This window comes from Elephantulus edwardii, unplaced genomic scaffold (assembly GCF_000299155.1).
Source record: "Elephantulus edwardii isolate Elephantulus edwardi_28Jun2011 unplaced genomic scaffold, EleEdw1.0 scaffold00006, whole genome shotgun sequence".
Classification (NCBI taxonomy): domain Eukaryota; kingdom Metazoa; phylum Chordata; class Mammalia; order Macroscelidea; family Macroscelididae; genus Elephantulus; species Elephantulus edwardii.
Window position 1 is genome coordinate 1,006,033 of NW_006399756.1, and position 18,147 is coordinate 1,024,179.

The 18,147-nt window shown below is 52.7% G+C and overlaps 1 protein-coding gene across 1 annotated transcript in view; it reads left to right on the forward strand.

Annotated features, from left to right (window-relative positions):
* Nucleotides 1–11: 11 nt before the first annotated feature.
* STK32C (serine/threonine kinase 32C) overlaps nucleotides 12–18,147 on the forward strand; it is a 47,094-nt gene continuing 28,958 nt past the window's right edge. The window contains exon 1 of the mRNA XM_006879858.1: nucleotides 12–90. Within this exon, the coding sequence (XP_006879920.1) occupies nucleotides 27–90 (64 nt within the window). The 5' untranslated portion in view covers nucleotides 12–26. The remainder of the gene's footprint in view (nucleotides 91–18,147) is intronic.

Consider the following 18,147-nt stretch of genomic DNA (forward strand, 5'->3'; position numbering starts at 1 on the left):
TCCCCTGGAGCAAATGGAAGAAGAGAATGTGCTCCATGTCTTCGGCTTCGGCGGCGGCGCGGAGGCCAGTGTTTGACGAGAAGGAGGATGGTGAGTACCGCGCGCTCCTGCCTCGGCTGCTCGGCCACCTCAGGGCCCTACGCCTGCGCCCCGCCTGGCAGGGTGCGGCCGAGAACCAGCCCGGGGTGCTGCTCCGGGCCGGCCAGGAGTGCTGGTCGGGACTACCCTGGACTGGAGCTCGCGCAGGGGCTGGCGGCCTCCGGATTGGGATCTGTGGGAAGGAGCTGGATGTGGGTGTGGACTCCTCTCGAGGTCCCAGGAACACCGCGGCCACCTCTGTGGGACGATGTTGCTGGGCATGTCTATTTCCAAGGAAACCCTAACAGCTTTAGTCCCACATGTGTCCAGTGAGTCTACCCGTATCCTCCATGTCAGGTGGCGGCGCTGCGCGTACAGCAGCCTCGGTCAGCCTGGGACGAAGGTCTGGGCTAGTACTGGGGTCCCCGCCGTGGAGCGAGCTGGATTTGGTCGGCTTGCTTTCGGGGCCTGTGCCTCCCCATACCCGGTCCGTCTACGCTGCTGCGGGCGCTGACCAGTGCTGTGTGAGGAGGTCACGCGTGCACAGCAGGTGCGAGGGCGGGCGCGGCCCCACCGAGTGCACGTGCGTCTCCCACCTCCTGGTCCAGCCGAGACCCCGGCTTTTGCAGTGGAGGCGGCCCTTTGGGAAGTCGTCTGCGCCGAGGCCCGCCTGAGTGTGAAGCTGCCAAAGAAGAGGGTGGGTACGGATGGCTCTGTGGGAAGTTGGGAAGGGCCGGGGACACGCGCAGGTGTGCCAGCAACCTGAAGGGGCCTTGGACTCAGCAGAGGAAAAGGTGGCGGTGCCCTGGGGCCTTGGGAGGAGTCCACACCACATCCAGCTCCTCTCCACAGATGCCCAGAGATAATTTAAATGGTGCCAGGGACACACTTGATAATTTTTTTAACATTTTCTTAAAATAACTGAAATATGCATTTTCGTTTTAGGCAGCCTGCAGAGGGATGACAGATCTTATATCATCCTAGAGCGCAGCTTTGGAGAACAGCCGGCACTATTTATTTCTAATAAATAATTTATAGTTATAGGAAATGGCCGTGCTGGGCCCTCCAGCCAGTGCTGGTGAACAGCGTGCTGCCCTGTGGACCTGGCAGTGGCTTGATGGGGTGGGGGTGCTCTGGCCCACTCAGCAGGGCCACACTCTGCAGTGGACCCTCAGAGACTCTCTCCATTCCCACACGTGGCACAGCCGGGCCTTCCTTCCTCTTAGGAGACCCCTGTGTCATGAATAGTCATCAGCATCTGCACATCTGTATGTACCCCCCCCCCCAGATCCCCAAAGGACTTAGCGCCCAGAATCAGCAATGAACTAACCAGAAACAGCTCAGCTAGGGTGTGAATGAGGATGCGAGGGGCCTGGAATCCTCTCTGCTCGGCACGAGGTCAGCTGAAGGGACCCTAGTGGAGCAGTGTGTGTGTTCAGGCTGCAGACTGAAATGACTGAATGGTTGAATCTAACAGCTGTTCCAAGGGAGAGGATTTATGGTCTCGGAAAGTGGAGGAGGTTTGCGTGGGAACAGTGGCTGTGAGGATAGGTTTTGGATCAGCTGGATGGAGGCCACACTCCTCTTCAGCTTGGCTGAAGCTGAGGGTGGGATTAACACCTGGCATCTCCACTGTGTCAGGACTGAGGATTTGTGGATCTTCAAGACGTAGGAAGAGCTGAGAACCTGTGTGTGTCCCTCACTTACCAGGGTTTGAGTGTGGTCTGCATGGGGGCGAGCAGAGGTTGGGGTTTGGCTCTCTGGCCTTTGGGTCTCTGAACTGTGATGGCTGGTCATCACAGTGCAACATGGCCATGTCCCCATGTTGAACACAGCACACTGACTTACTGGCCTCTGAGACTGGAGGCCAGGACGGGCCCTGTGTCATGGGATATCCTCACGGTGAGTGGACAGCCATTTAGTGCTGCTTCTGCATGTGACGGTGATGAAGCAGTCAAAACAGGCTCTGCTTTAGGACTATTTGCAGCCCTTTGCGTGAAGCAGAGGGTTATTGGGGCTGGAAGGAAGCTGTATTTAAGAGGGAGAGGGCCTCCGTGCAGGGGGCCTCCTGCCTCTCTATGGGCCACTGGCTGCCCAGTCACTACCTCCTGAGGCCCCGCCACCCGCTGAGCTGCTGACAGGAGCAGCCTGGCGCCGCCTTAGCAGGATTGCGTGGTTGCTATGGAGATGCGAGCCCGTCTGATGAGTTTTCAGATTAAAACATCCAATTAATAGATCACATTTGGTATGCAGAGAAGAGGAAAAAAGGAAATAAGAGGGCAATTTAACAAAGTGCCAGGTAAATTTCAAGCAAAAAATACAGTTGTGACATGCACAAGCTCAAATCTGCTTGGTTCCTGCTAAGCTCGCGAAGCCTGTGAGAGCTAACAGGGTTTTCAATACCGGGGAGTTCTTGGTGCTCATTCACAATCCCCTGCGCCTTGTCCGCATGCTGGAGACAGAGCACCCTCCTCCCCTGTGACCGCCCTCGAGCTGGGCAGTGCTGGGCAAGCCCTTTCCTTCCTCAGGGTCTTGAGGCCCCTAGTGAGAGAGGTAGCTGAAGGGTGCGGAACAGGGTTCCATTGTCCTCCCTCGGAGAAGCCCTGCTGGAGCCCCAAGTCGTCCAAGGCCACCCCAAACACAAGTTCTGCAGGTTTTGTAAATGATGACTTTAAAGAATAGATTTCTTCCTCACAACTGCGGAGCTGCTGGTCCACATCAGCGTCTTGACCGTAAACTCCGCCTTCGGCAGATGCCCCACCGTCCTGGGCACTTGCTTTGTAGAGGAGTGGCCATCTGGCCTCTGTCTTCCTCACCGGGCCTTTGGTTTGCTGGTGTTTGGTGCCACAGAGTTGGCTCAGACTCAGCGACCCCTGGTTAAAGAGAACGCAAGGCTGCCCGCTCCTCCTCATGTCCCTGCTCGGAGCTCAGATTCAGGGGTACAGCCACTGCATCCGTCCCTCTCGTTGAGGTCTTTCCTCGCTGACCCTCTACTTACATCCTGTCCAGACAGAACATGACCATGTATGTGAGACCAAGTCCCACCCTCTGTGCTTTGTCCAAGACAGATTTGTGTGTTCCTTTCACAGCCCCTGGTCACTTCAGCACTCTTCAGCACCACAGTTTAGAGGCACCAGTTCTTGTCTGCTGTTTCTGCAGCACACAAGTGATTATGTTTAGGATATCTACACTGGCATAAAGGAGCTCTGGTGGCTTAGTGGTAAAGAATGGCACTGCCAACCCAAGGGTGTGCAGTTCGAGTCTACCACTTGCTCTGCAGGAAAAAGAGGGACAGTCTCCTTCCGTGAGATTTACTGGCCCTGAAAACCCGCTGGAGGGTCGGTTCTGAGTTGGTGGTACAACACTGGCATGACCTCCTGACCCTCACAGACCATAATGCCCCTCAGAATCACACTCACAGGTGTGTGGAGGTAGGGTTCTGGTAAACAGTTTTGGGGAACCCAGTTCAGTCTGTCAGAGGGCCTAACCCTGACAGCACTGGGAAGGTTAGCTTCTGCAAAAGGAGAGGAAAGAACATGAGGGTGGCCGAGTCCACCTCCTGCCCACTTCATAAAGGGCAGCTATTCCCGTCAATAATATCGATAGCAGCACACAGAGAGCTACCCTGTCAGCCCTCCCCCTGCCATGCTCTGCACCTGTTTTCACCAAACATACAGGTTGTGTATTCCTTGTTGACTCAATATACTTTACTCACAGCTGTGGTATCAAGAGTAGAGTTTATTAGGGAAATAGGTTGGGAGTGAGGAGGCAATGGATATCTCATGATGCAAGTCCAAATTTCATCCAGCAGTCCCAAAACCATTCCTTAATTAGTAAAAGTCCTGATTTCAGTTCAGCAACACAAAGTCATGAAGCTTCTGGTTTCCTCAATCATCCAGCAAGGTTTGCTTCAGAGCAGTTATAAGTCAGCTTCTTCATCAAGCATCTGGCAAGAAGAGCAAACTTTTTAACTGTGACCTTTATTTCAGGACTCTTCTGGTTACACCTCACCACAGTCTCTCCACAGCAATGCTATAGTCTCTCCACCACCACCACCACCACAACCACCACCATGGTCTCGCTTTCACCAGGGTTGCCCCAGTCTCCCTCAAGTCTTGCTGCCCAGTATGGGTCTGTTTGTCTGTCTGTCTGTCTGTCTGTCATCCTAGTCCCACAGCTGTTGATGATTTGCAAGATCATTTGTCTGCAGTTAAGGCAGCTGGAGATCGGAGGAGGCTAAAGTAATGGCTGGAAAAGGCAACTTTTAAGCTAATCCCACAGCTTCCCTCTGGGAGAACTGAAATCCCAGCAGCCCTTGGAGAATGGTGTCCAGGATGGAGTGGGCAGTGGGGTGAGACAGGGACACACTACACCTTCTTTATTATTAGAGTTTTTGGTTTTTCCTTATTAGAAGAGCATGAAAATGTAGATAAAAACTTTTAAACTGTAGTTGACTGTTTGCTAGATTTTTTCTGAACTGGAAAACACAGCCCCATGCAAGTTCAGCTCCAGAGGTTGTGGGTGAGCCCCTGTGCCCCGGAACACAGCCATGGAGCTTCACTGAGGCAGGCTTGTGCCATGCAGGGATAGGATCATGTCTGAGGCGGCTTCATGCTAATCTGCTTTTCCACTTAGCCAGATGTCAAAATGCCTTTGCTGCAGATTGAAAACAGTATTTATTGGCTGAATTTACAGCAGCAGTTCTCAACCCTGGCTGAGACAGACACTCATAGGGGCCTGGACTCTACCTGCAAAAGTGGGGATGTGGTGTTGGAAGGCAGTGACAGTGGGCTTTGAGGCTGGCCCTCACCTCCCGAGGACACCGCTGCTGTCTTCACCTGTCCAGCTGTGGGCAGAGTAGACTGAGGGCAGGGACATGGTGACTCTGCCTCTGGACAGTGTTTCTGTCGGTACCGTCTGGCCTAGCCCCAGGGGCCTGGATAGGGATCTCCCGTGGCCACCTGGACGGCCCTGGGCCTCCTGAGCTTTTTGTGTGATAATTGTCAGCTGTGTCTGTCTGTCTGGTTGTGCATTTCTCACAAAAACAAGCTTCAGTGTCGTCAAGTCAGAACTGAGGCACAGTGGAGCTTCCATCGGGCGTTTGGAAGCTGTGAACCGCACTGTGTTGCCCGTTCTTCTTCCTCGGAGCAGCTGGTGGATTTGAACCCCTGATGTCTCCTTTGGGTTAGCAGTGCAGCTCCACTTTTGGTTGTGCAATTAGAAGGCTGAAAATAAACAGTTCTTTAAAAGGGAGCTGCACTGCTAGCCCAAAAGTGAGAGGTTTGAATCTTCTAACTCCTCCAAAGGAGGCAGATGGCAGTCTCTTTGTGCGGGATTTACAGCTTCTGAAAACCCGCGGTTTGGTGGCCGCAGTGAGGCGGCTGTTGGGTTGGTGGGTTGCTTTTTTCCTTTTAATGTAATCTACAACTTTGCAGTTAGAAATAATCCAAGAGGGTGGGGTGAGCAGAGGCTGGCAGTGGAGGCTGTCCCCAGGTCCCCAGCTTCCGAGCCGGCCGCTGTGTGGGCGTCTGAAGTCCTCCCATGTGGGTGCCACACGGTTGTTGCGCTGTGACCCATCACGGCCTCCTCAGGACAGGACACAGCCCGACGCATCTCCACACGTATGTCCTGATTCACTTCCTGAAGGAAGGCCACCAGAATCGCAGCGTCCTGACATTTGCTGATCGCTGCAGTGATCTTGGTCGGCAGGTGAAGAGAGGCCTGAAAAGTGAGCACGTGGCCGAGGACCCGAGCAGCGAGTGTGGCGGTGCGCTGCAGAGGAGGCGCCGAGTCCTCCAGGTGAGTCGGGGGAAGTGAGCTCTGTTGCTGCTGGATGGCCCTGGCTGAGAAGACCCGAGGCTGCCTGACGCGTGGCCGGAGGAACGCGTTTTCCTTGGTCTTCGGCTCTTTGACTGCCAGTTTCACCCACTTCTGTCCTAGCAGAAATGGGGGACTTCAGCATTCGGATATTGCTAGTGGAGCCTTCAGCAGTCGTGGTCTCTTCCTGACTTCCTGACTTCGATATGCGCTCTTCCCTTTGGCTAGAAGCAACTGGCATCAAATAACATGCTTCCCTCAATAAAATAACTAATTTTAATTGAACAAAACCCCAAAACATGAGAAGCTGGTGAAGAACGATGGTAGGGCTCTTCTCTGGAGGACACTCTAAGACCCAGTTGGTCTGAACGAGGCAGTGCTGTGAGGCAGTGCTGGGGAAGTACTCTCTTAGAGCAGAGTTGGGGAGCTCTGGGCAGCCCCCGAACCTCTGAGGGGTCCCAGCCCTGGGTCTCTGACCCAGTAGTCAAGGCAGGGCCCCTGTGAGACGGCCCCTTGTGACATCAGTGCTGCCCTTGGTTGCTTGCTGGAAGGTGAGGACTCAAGTTCACCCAGAGGTAGCTTGGAAGAACGGTCTGCCAAGCCTCTCGAAAACCTGTGGAGCCCAGTTCCGCTCTGTCTCATGGGATCACTGCAGGGCTGGCCGGACAGAGGCCGGATTGATGGACTGCATGGAAGCCAAACCAATGGACTGGACAGAGGCCGGGCCGATGGACTGACCAGCTGCTGGTGGCAGGTGCCTTTCCCAGCAGACTGGGGTGGAGCGGCCCTTTGGTGATGTGTATATTTCTCTTCTCCCTGCAGTTTTTTGTCATCAGTTTACATATGTGACTATTTGTCACCACCTGTGACTGACACCTGTCACCACTGGTGTGTAGGCTCTGCAACCTGCATTTCCACTTGAAGCTACTCCTGGAAGCTCCTCTTGTTTGAGGCAGTGCTTCCCCCAAGTGGTTGTCCTGCTGTGTGTAGGCTGCTGAGGGTCCAAGAGCACAGACACTGGTCCCTCGGTCACTGTTCTGTTCCCTGGTCAGCCCACCACCCATCAGCATCCGTAGTGTCACTTCACACCTGTGTAACCCAGCATGAGTGTCCTGGGGTCAGGCCTCCTCCCACCCGCTGGCCCTCCCAGCACCCCCACCCTCACAAGCTGAACTTTCTAGGAGCTCTAACTGTCTCCATGGAAGCTGAGCCGAGACTGCAAAATGTGTGAAAGCAGCTCAGGACTCAGTCTCCACCACAGTGGCCACGGACTGGCGGGGGCGGGGGGGGGGGCGCAGTGCAAATATCCATGTGTACCAGCCAGACCCTCCGAGCATAGGTGGTATGGGACTGGACCCCCTTCCTGGCCTGACGCAGGCTCTCGTGCTGTTTTTAACACCAGGATGCATGCTTCACTCTCTTTTTCTCATTGATTTTTGAAATTTGTTGTTTAGAAGCCACGGCAGTTGGTGGTGACCATCATGGGGGAATACACTGATGGAGGTGAGCCACCTGGCTGTGTCCACTTGTGACGCGGCCACCCCTCTAATCCTCAGTTTTCCCAGATAGGATCTGAGCCCAGCACAGTCTCAGACAGGCCAGCGCATGGCAGAGTCACTTGAGTTGGCAGCCAAGGTGTTGGCGTAAGTGGGATTCAGAGTCGCCCCCGGTTGCTTAAAAATAGGAGCTGTGCTCATAGCTACCTCACTGGGGAGGAGGTTGGCTCTAGAAAGGTCTCCCCACCCCCACTTTTAGAACTCACACTGTTACTCTTCCCAAGGAGTCAAAGTCACAGCTCGTCTCAGAGCAAGGCCGGCCATGCTCAGCTGGCCACTGCTTTGTGGGTCGGTCATGGGCAAGCAGAGTCAGGATGAGGGTGACTCTTGAGCCCCTCCAGGTGCCCCCAGCCCTTCCCTCGTCTGGCCTCATGATGGCAGGGGCCAAAGTCTCATCACCCAGGGCTCACATTGGGCACTGCTGTTATCTCTTGCTGACGGAAATGACCCAGAGCTGGAGCTTAACAACAGCTGTTTCCACTCTTCCCCATGGTTCTGCGAGAGGAAGGATTACCCGGAGGGTTTTGTCTGCCCCGGGTGGCGCCTACAGGGTCAGGACACCCAAGGTGAGAATGGTCAAAGGCTGGAGGCACCCCAGGGCTAGAGGCGTCCCAGGGCTGCTTGTCTGGGCATCAGTTTCACTGTTTGCTGGTCAGGAGTCATCTGGTCCCCTTGTGAGAAATGACTACCCAAATTTCTCTCTGTGTCTGAGGTAGGACTCAGACGGCCTTGGGGAGGAGTGCCCACTCGGGGTCTGTGGCTGCATGTCTCTGCACGCTCCACGTGGCTCACGGCTGAGGCCTCAGCTGCTCGCCCCTCCACCTCTCCATCCGGCTGCTGGAGTTTCCTCACAGCCTGACCCGCTTTGTGACCTGACCTTTGAGTCACACACTGTCTTTCCCGTTGTTTGGGAGCTTTGTGGGGCAGCCTCTGAAGCTCTGGTAATCATGTGATGTTGTGGGGCCCACTGGGGGCTGGCCAGGGCTGTTGGCTAGCCTCCCCTGGATATTGTTGTCTAATGTCACATGTTGTCATGTGTGTCTGTAGTCACACTGTAGCTGCATGGAAGGAAGGACCCGTGCAGAGGAACACAGGAAAAACCAGGAGGAAAGGAGGTGTTAAGAAAAGGGGTATAAAAAGGCTTGGGGTCTGTGCCCCAGAGTAAGAGCCCCTTTTAAGAGCAGCTTTCTGGTGCCTTCTCTGTGGCGTCCTGTGGTCCCGTGTGTGTCGGTGGGTGGCTGGAACATTCTGGCTCACACCTGCTGGCCTGACCCCATTATTCATAGTGTCCCCTTTCACTCAGAAGTGTCCTGGTTTGGGTAATGGATGGTGTGGTTGCCCTGGCTACGTCACACACTTTTGCCAAGATATCTGGTGGTTTTCTTTATCATTTTTATTATATAATGAAAAAGGAGAAGTTATTTAAAAATGCATTCTGTTATGTAACCCTACACTAATATAGCAGCCGTTTGCCGTCCATGGTGCTTTCTAGCCCGTATATGAGAGCACACAGTGGGTGCTGGTTCCGGAAGCCCTTTTCCTAGCAGCTGATGGTGGGTCTATGGGAGGTTATGGAGGTAGTGTCGTCATCTCTGCCCATTCCCCTGGTGCCAGCCTCTGACGGTGCTGCCTGTTGATCTCACACCTGTAAGGAGAGCTGTACGCCCTGGGGAGCAGTGTGTAAGCTAAAGTTCAAATTCATCATTGCTCCTTGGGGAAAAGACAGGCAGTCTCCTCCCTCCATGATTCACAGCCTGGAAACCCACCAGACAACAGTGGGCTCAGGCTTCATGGTGGTTCTTGGGAAGGAGCTGCCCAGCCCTGCATTCTGAGCCGCCTCTGAGGGGTTCAGATCACTCTCTGCCTTTTTACTGGTAGTGGGGAGCTTGACTTAGCGCTGTGCACTAAACCTGAAACAAGCCCTCTGTCCTCTGCGCTTGGGCTGATCCTGGCTTGCAGCTGCGTCCCGTCTGGAGGCTGCTGTCCTCACAGGAGAGGCCTGCTCCCCTTTCTCCTGGGGAGCCCTACTGCCCGCCCCGCACACGTAACACAGGTGCTGCCACACCCCCGTGTCCGTTAATGCACTGGGGCCCAGCTGGAACCCACTCACAGTTGACCTTCCTGCTGGAGGACAGGAGGAGTGTGTCCATCTTTCTCCCTCAGAGCGATGGGTGGACCCAGAGCACCAGAACGTGCAGCCTTTGGCCAGCTGTGTGCCTCCAGACGGACCGGGCCACCAGAGCGCCCGATAGTGTGATTCTGTCACCACTGATGACCCAGTCTGGTCTGTGGTTCTCCACTGAAGCATTTATTCATTCAGGGTCCCTGTTCTCCTCCTCCTCCTGGGACCTTGAGCCCCTACTGTGCAGAGATGGGGGTCAGGCCTGCAGGGTGAGGCTGCCAGAGATTAAGCCACATAGCTGTGCTTGCCGTACAGGCCGGCTCACTTCTTGACTCCACATCGCGTGATCCACGTCTCGTGAGCCACAGCTGGGATTCCCACTGGGATCCCCAGCTGCATGAGGCTGTCTCGCGATCCCCGGCTGGTGACACATGGCTCTGACCCACAGCTCAGAACTGCTGCATGCACCCAAGGTGGGCAGGGAGTGAGTCGGTGGTGGGCTTCAGTATCCAGACATCCTGACCGTGGTGTGATTCTGGGTGTCAAGTGATGCATTTTATTATATCCTGTGTTAGACTTTCCCTTGATGTCATTCCCCTATTTTTTTTTTTTGCTCTGATTTCAGCATAACAGTGAAAATAACCATTTTCTTGAGGATCTCCAGTTCTCTTTCCATCTTCCTGTGGGGCTGTTCTTGTTGTGTATGGTGGAGTCAGAACTGACCCATCGCTGAGCCTCCAGCTGGTTTTCAGAGGCAGTTGATCCCATGGGAGATTTCCTGTCCGTCTCCCATGGAACAGCTGGTGGCCTCGAGCTGCGAGCCTTCAGGAATGCAGCACGGCTTCTCTTACTGACCTTGACACAACAGCAGAATCTGACTCTTTGGAAACGAACTCTCATAATAATCTTCCTTAGCTTCAGGTGCTCTCTTCACATTCCTTCTCTGTCCTCGCCACATCCCTCCTTCATCCGCTCCATGCCTCGTCTCCTCCCCCATCCCCTTCCCTCCTCTCCATTCCTCCCCATCCTCCCTGCCCTCTGCCACCCCCCATCCTCCCCGCCCTCTGCCACCCCCCTTCCTTGGCTTCCTGACTGGAAGGCTGGGACCTATGCTGGGACCCCGCTGGCTGGTGCACTCACACTTGTGGGTTGTGACTTCACAGACTATTTTGTGCTGTGACTCCCAAGGTCTTGGCTCCAAGTAAACCATTTTCCACATTCCAGACTTTTCTTTGTAGGCATTGGCTTGCCCTCATCCCTGGTATGTCTAATCTGTCTCTCCACCCCTCAGAAAAGAGTGACTGAGAAGCTGACTGTGACCCTGGGTGGCCCTTGTAGCGACAGAGCTGTGCCCATTGGGGTTTTCAGGGCTGAATTGAGACCCAGGAGGTCAGATTTTTCTTCCAAGTCACCTGTGGGTGGACTTGACCCTATAACCTTGGCACCTTGGCACCTTGGCCGTTTCACCTCTGGGCCTCCTCTAACTAGCTTGCTACTATGCTCATCTATGGAAGCTGGTGCTGTTGTTAATTCTTGTGTTGGTCACTCAGTGCTACCCCCTCACCACCTCCTCCCACCAGCCAAGTATCTGTGTCCCTGCTCCGTGCTTAGATCTCTGGTGGCATGGATGGCCTTGGCCAGGGAAGCCTCCGTAAACATAGGGAATGATCAGGGAGGCCCAGGGGGTGTGGGGACCATCAGCCGGTACTGTGGCTGAAGTGGTACAGTTTCCCGAGAGAGAGCCATTGGTCTGACCCTGGGGGTGCACAGTGCAAGACTAGGGCCCCTCTTTCTACTCTCCTTTGCCAGGGCCAGCTCTTGGGGACAGCCGAGCTCAGGGGCCTCTCTTGGGTGCTGATCACAAACAGGATGAGATAGTGCTGACCCCCCACAGGGTGAGATGATGCTGACCACTCACAGGGTGAGATGTGCTGACCACCCACAGGGTGAGATGACTCCCCACAGGGTGAGATGTGCTGACCCCCCACAGGGTGAGATGTGCTGACCCCCCACAGGGTGAGATGTGCTGACCCCCCACAGGGTGAGATGTGCTGACCCCCCACAGGGTGAGATGATGCTGACCACCCACAGGGTGAGATGTGCTGACCCCCCACAGGGTGAGATGTGCTGACCACTCACAGGGTGAGATGTGCTGACCCCCCACAGGGTGAGATGACTCCCCACAGGGTGAGATGTGCTGACCACTCACAGGGTGAGATGACTCCCCACAGGGTGAGATAGTGCTGACCCCCCACAGGGTGAGATGATGCTGACCACCTACAGGATGAGATGACCACCCACAGGCCCAGCCCGCAGACACGTCCCTTTTGAATCAGGTTGGAAAGCATTTGGAGGCTGGTTATCAAACCCACATCTCAGCTGGGAGCTGAGAGCCCAGCTGACAAGCCAGGGGTCTGGTGCCCAGGTCAAAGTTTTGGGACATTCTGGAAGTCTTTGCTGAGCGTGACCTTGGGCTCTGGGATCTCCCTGCCAGTGGTGGCTCTAACTGCATGACGCTTGGGTTTCACCAGGCAGAGCCAAGGCAGGGGCTGGGGCTGCCCTGTGGGGGACTGTGGGGTGGAGGCCGGTGTCCAGGTGGCCACGGCCTCTGCACGGAGAGTGTGTGGACAGGGCATTGTCTGTGGAAGGCCATCCTGGGTAGTGTAGGCTCAGGTCTTTGCCCCTGAAATTCTGGGGGCGCCTTCTCCCCACAATGGTATCTCAAAACCCTCAGTGTCGCTGGGTGTGGAACCACCCTCTAGCTAGTGCCCCCAACAGGACATGGCCTTGGTGTGCCCTTGGAGGACGGAGACAGTGGGACAGTGCAGCTGTCTGTCAGTGCCCTCCGCAAGGCCCAGGCTGACTGATCTGTGAGGCCTCTGGGCTGCTGGGCACTGCTGTCCCTGCGCTGACAGTGTTGTGCCTCAGAGCTGGGTGGGGGGCCCAGCCCAACAGAGCTCCACCAGGAGTTATCACCCTGAGGTGACAAAGGGTGTGTCCTGTTCTTGGAAAATAAGCCCCCCCCCCAACTGGGACCACACGTTAGCCATGTGAGAACTGGGCGGGGGTGCCCAGGCTGAGAGGCAGTGTCCTGGACACCTGGAGGCAAGCAGCTTATCCAGCCTGCAGAGCCACGTCACATGCCCAGTGCCACCAGCACAGTGGGACTTTTACCAACATAAGCTCAAATTTAATTAAAACAAAGCCACACTCCAGAGAGACAAGCCACGCCTCTGCAGACTTGAGCTAATTGAAAAGGCTCCAAGGTTTCCCTAATTACACTCGCCACTTAGCAGGTTCCTTCCTCCACAAGCAGTCGCTCTCTTGAGTTGATCTTGCTAGTGTGCAAACAGCAGCTCCCACAGCCAGTGTGTTCTCCTAGGACGGAGGCCTGGGCCTGAGGGGGCCTGGGCTTTGTCTCTGCTGCTGCGGGCCACAGGGCTCCTAAGGTGGCTGTGTGACCAGCAGTCCTGCCCAGCGCCCAGGGTTGTGAACAGGAGGTGATCTGGACCTGGACATACCTTGGATGGGCACCTCCAGGAGTCCTGGCACGATGGCTTCTTAGGGAGCTCTTGGTGAGAGGCAACACTGTCATCATGTGTGTACAGTCATGGAAATGTGGGCACACATGGGCATACATGTATATGTGCCTGCACACACGTAGAGACAGATGTGTCTCCACATTCACATGTGCATCATGTGCACACATGTCTGTACTATTGTATGTGCTTGCACAAATATGCATGTGTAGATACAGCCATGTACAATGTGTGCATGACTGCACACAGATTCACGTGCCTGGATACAGGTACACATGCATGCATGCCAGTGGATACTTGTACACTCACATACACATGTGCTTACACAAATATACACACATGAGTATGTTGACGCATGCACCCTCACAGACACACACACACGTGTGTACACATGTATACTCACAAGCATGTGCCCAGATGAGAGCACTTGCATGTGTATACACACAGCCTTTACACACATATGTGTGCACCCAGCCCTCACACACGTGTGCACACAGCCCTTACGTGTGTGTGCACACAGTCCATACACATGTGTGTGTGCACACTTCTTGCACACAAGCATCACAGCCTTTAAACATGCGTGTGCACACAGCCCCTACACACGTGCGTGTGCACACAAGCAGAGCACGGGCATCTGCTCTAGGAGTTGCCTACAGCCTGTCTCCCTGCAGAGCTGGGTGAGGGTGGGGTGCTGACTGTGACTGCTTTGGAACCAGGGATCATTTTGGGGAAAACAGATTTAGCCTTTTTTGTTTCCTGACCTGTGAACACAGCACACTCAGCCGCTCATTTCGATCTTTTGCCGGCATCGTTTTCTTTCTGTTGGCATTGCCTGGCAGTTTCCAGTGTGTGGGTATTGCAAATATTTTGTTAAATTCATCCCTACATAGTTTGTTTTTTTAAAAAAGAAAATTGTTGCCTTTTAATTTGTATCCTATAACTTCATTAAAGTAATTTCTTACTTCTAGTATGTTATTTGTAGATTCCCTAGGATTTTCTATGCCACAGTCATGCCACCTGATAATTAAGACAGTTTCACTTCTTCCTTCAAAAGCGTTTTGCCTTATTACATTCTCTAGAACCTTCTGTGCACTGCTGGGCAAGAGCAGACAGCGTGACTTTATTCTCATCTTAGGTGGAAATTGGTCCACATTTCACCATCAAATACACTGTTAACTGAACAAAGATACCCTTTCTCTGTCCTGTTGGCTTCTATTTTTTAAAAATAAGTAATGGTTATTGAATTTTTTTCCAACACTTTTTCTGGATCTATAAGAGGATCAAATGATTATCTCTTCGGTCTATTAGTGTGGTTAATTTAATTGTTCAACTCTTGAATATCATACCACCCTTACGTTTTAGGATGAATTTTTTTAAATTGCTGAATTCAATGGACTCATTTTATTAGTGAATTTTACATTTATGTCCATGATTAATGTTGATGGGTGATATTTCTTTACCTATAATATTCTGGCCTGGTTTTAGTCTCAGGCTGATGCTGGCCTCATAAAATGAATTGGGAGTTGTTCCTTCCTCTTAAATTCTGAAACAGTGTGTGTGAGTCTAGTGTTAGTTCATTGTCAAATGTGATTGAGTGAGGTCGTTTGAGTTTAGGGTTTTCTTTGTGGAAAAGTTTTAATCATAGGCTCAGTTTCCTTGACAGAATATCAGTCATGCTTCCTCACTCTTCTTATGTTAGCTTTGATCATGTGTGTCTGTCAAGGTGTGGAATTTGTGCATTTTATCTCTACTATTGAGTCTTCGGGCACAGACTTCTTGTCTTCCTGTTACTATCTGTATTGATGCCTCCTCACTTGTTCCTGATACTGATAATCGGCATTTCTGCTTTCTCTCGTCTATGCATGATTGTAGATGAGCTTCAGGCCTTTTATTCATAGGGTCCCTATGAGTTGTACTCGACTCGAAGGCAATCAACAACAACAACAACAACATATTCATAACTGAGGGAGGGATAGTTCAACCTCCACCAGGTCGATGGAGTAGTTCGTTTCCCCCTTGGTTCTTCCTGAGCTTGCTTCATGTATTTTGGTTTGTTTTGGGACACAGACACAACTAGAACTGTTAGACCATCTTGATGGATTAAACTTTTTATCGTTATGAAATGTTCCTCTTCTTCATCCTTGCTGACAGTCTTTGAGTTGATCACTGCTTTCATATTAATGAGGCGCTTCTTTATTATGAGTGTCATAGAGAATTTGTCAACATTTTACTTTGAACATACATGTGTTTTTAAATAGGAAGTAGGTCTTTTCTCGATAGTCAACAGTTTAGTTTTGCTTTTTAAAAATCCAGTCTAATAGTCTCTGCTTTTTAGTTGGAGTGTCTAATCTGTTTACACTTCATGCAGTTGTTGGTGCGGTTTGGTTTGTATCTATAACATCACCATCTCCTCTGCCTTCAGATCTGTTATTTGTTTGTTATCAGTTTCATCTCGCTGTGATAGAGGCGCCCTGGGGGACCAGTTCCTTAGGACTGATGTGTGACTGACGTGCCCGGGTCTGTGAACAGTGGTTCCCAGGGCTGCAGATCGCTGGGCACTTCTCTACTTGAAAAAGGCCCACACCGTCAGCTGCAGGTCTCCTTGTGGAGATGCAGGTACTTGGTGCCTAGAGAGCACAGCTCTGTGGCCTGAGGGATGCTGTTCACCACTTGTCTTAGTTACATGCTGCTGCAACGGAAATACAACCAGACAACTTTCAGAACAGGGATTTATTGTCCCACAGTTCGGGGGCTACAGTTCTGGCTTGGTGTCCCCGCTGCATTGATCTTTGTGGGCTTCTCTCCTGGTTTCTGGAGTCTGGCAATCCTTGGATCCCATTGTAGAGGGATGAGCCCTCACATGCATTTCTCTTCTCTCTTGGTGCTCTGTGCCTCTGTTCTCTCCTTTTTTCTCCCCAGAAGTTATTTGAGGTTTGACTCTGAGAAGAATGGGAATCCCAGAACACTTGATTGTGCTTATGTGAAGCCTATAATTGGAGCAGGAGGCAGTCATCAGAACAGAGCAATGAGACACTGCATGGTTCAGAATTGGGAAGGGTGTATGCCAGGAGTGTGTCCTATTTCCATATATTTTCAATCTATATGTGGAACAGATTATCCAGGAGGTGGACCCTATGAAGAGAAATGTAGCATCAGGATTGGAGGAAGACATCAACGATCTGCATTATGCAGACGATACAATCCCATTTGCTTAAACTGAGGAGAGCCTGAAGCACTTGCTGCAGAAGGTCAAGGACTTCAGCCTTCAATATGGATTGAAGCTCAGTATCAAGAAAACAAAAATTTTCACCACTGAGCTGATTGGCAGCACCATGATAGATGGTGAAGAGATTGAGATTGTTAACAGCTTTAGTTTGCTTGGCTCCACAATCAACTCTCTTGGCATCAGCAGCCAGGAAATTAAAAGATGGATTGTATTGGAAAGTCAGCTGTCAGAGACCTCTCCAAAGTACTGAAGAGCAATGATGTCAGTCTGGAGACCAAGGTGTGCCTGATCCAGGCCATAGTCTTTGCAGTTACTTGCTATGTGTCAGAAAGCTGGATAATGACTAGGGATGATAGAAGGAGAATTGATGCCTTTGAACTGTGGTGCTGGAGAAGAGTATTGAATATACCATGGACTGCTAAGAGAATGAATAGGTTCATCCTGGAGAGGGTGAAACCAGGCTACTCCTTGGAGGCAAGGATTCTGAAGCCCTGTGACACATTTTAGACATGTTTCAAGGTGGGACCAGTCCTTGGAGAGATCATGCTTGTGAGAGTGGAGGGGCAGTGCAAAAGAGGAAGACCATTGATGAGATGGATTGACTCAGTGGCTGGGGCAACGGGGTAGGCGTGTCAGAGACAATTGGCACAGGATAGTGCAGGGTTTAGGGCTGTTGTACTTAGGGCCACTATGAGTCTCAGGTTACTGGAAGGCACATAGCAGCAATAACAGCATCAACCCTGTTAATGGCTGACCTCATTAGCATAAAAAACCTTATCTCCATACAGTGTCATAGATACAAAAACCCACTTTTGTCAAGTTAACTGGCAACCCCCCATCAGGTTTCAGAGACTGAAATCTTAACAGGAAGAAGCCCGTCTTCCTCTCTGGACTGACTTTTGTGCAGGACCCAGCACACAAGGCTCTGCCCCTCCGGGGTTCCTCCTTACAGGTCAGGGGTTATGGGGGAGACAGTGCCATACTCAGCAGCTGACCTTCCTCTTCCTGCATTCTCAGCCTTGCACCTCTGTCCCCACACCGTCTGGAGCACTGTCTCTCCTGGCTTCCTGTTAGAGCCAGCCATGTTGTCTAAGTGGGAGATGGGTCTCTGGGTGGTGGTGTAAATGGTCACAGATCCATTACTAAGCCAAAGGTTGCCTGTTTGAACCCACCTGGAGGTGGATAGGCCTGGGAATCTGCTGCTGCAAAGTCAGACTTGAAAGCCCAAGGAGCAGCCTCAAATTGCAGGCACGGGGCTGCTGTATGAAAAGCAGTCAAATGAGGTAGGTCCTTCTGGGAGAGCTGGCCTCCTTCCCCTGCCCCATGGCCATGAGCTGCTTCCTGTCACCTGCCCCCTGGATGCTTCTTCACAGACAGCAGGCCCCACGTCTTTGGGGGCATCTACTCAGGTGAGCATGGGCCCATGATCTCTGGAGGCCCCTCCAGCCATCACCCTGCATCCCTTTTTCCTCAGGCCTTTGGACTGTGCATGGTGGGGGCATGGAGGCAGAGGGGCGAGGCAGAGCTGGCTGGGCTCATCTGCCAGTTGGAGGTTGGCCCCCTGGCTGAGTGCGTGGGGAGAAGTGGGAGCCATAGCATGCCATCTGGGAGGAGGAGGAAGAGTGGGAGGCGACAACTGGTTGATTTTTGTACAGTCACTTCCAGAAGCAGAGCCAGACTGTGCACTGTCATATATTCTGCCCCTTGCCGACCGTAGGGCTGTCTCCATGACAGCCTGCCTGCATCTCCTAGGCCCTCATCACCTCGCGGGTGGGCGCTCTGAGGCTGCCTCTGCTCAGCTCTGCAGCT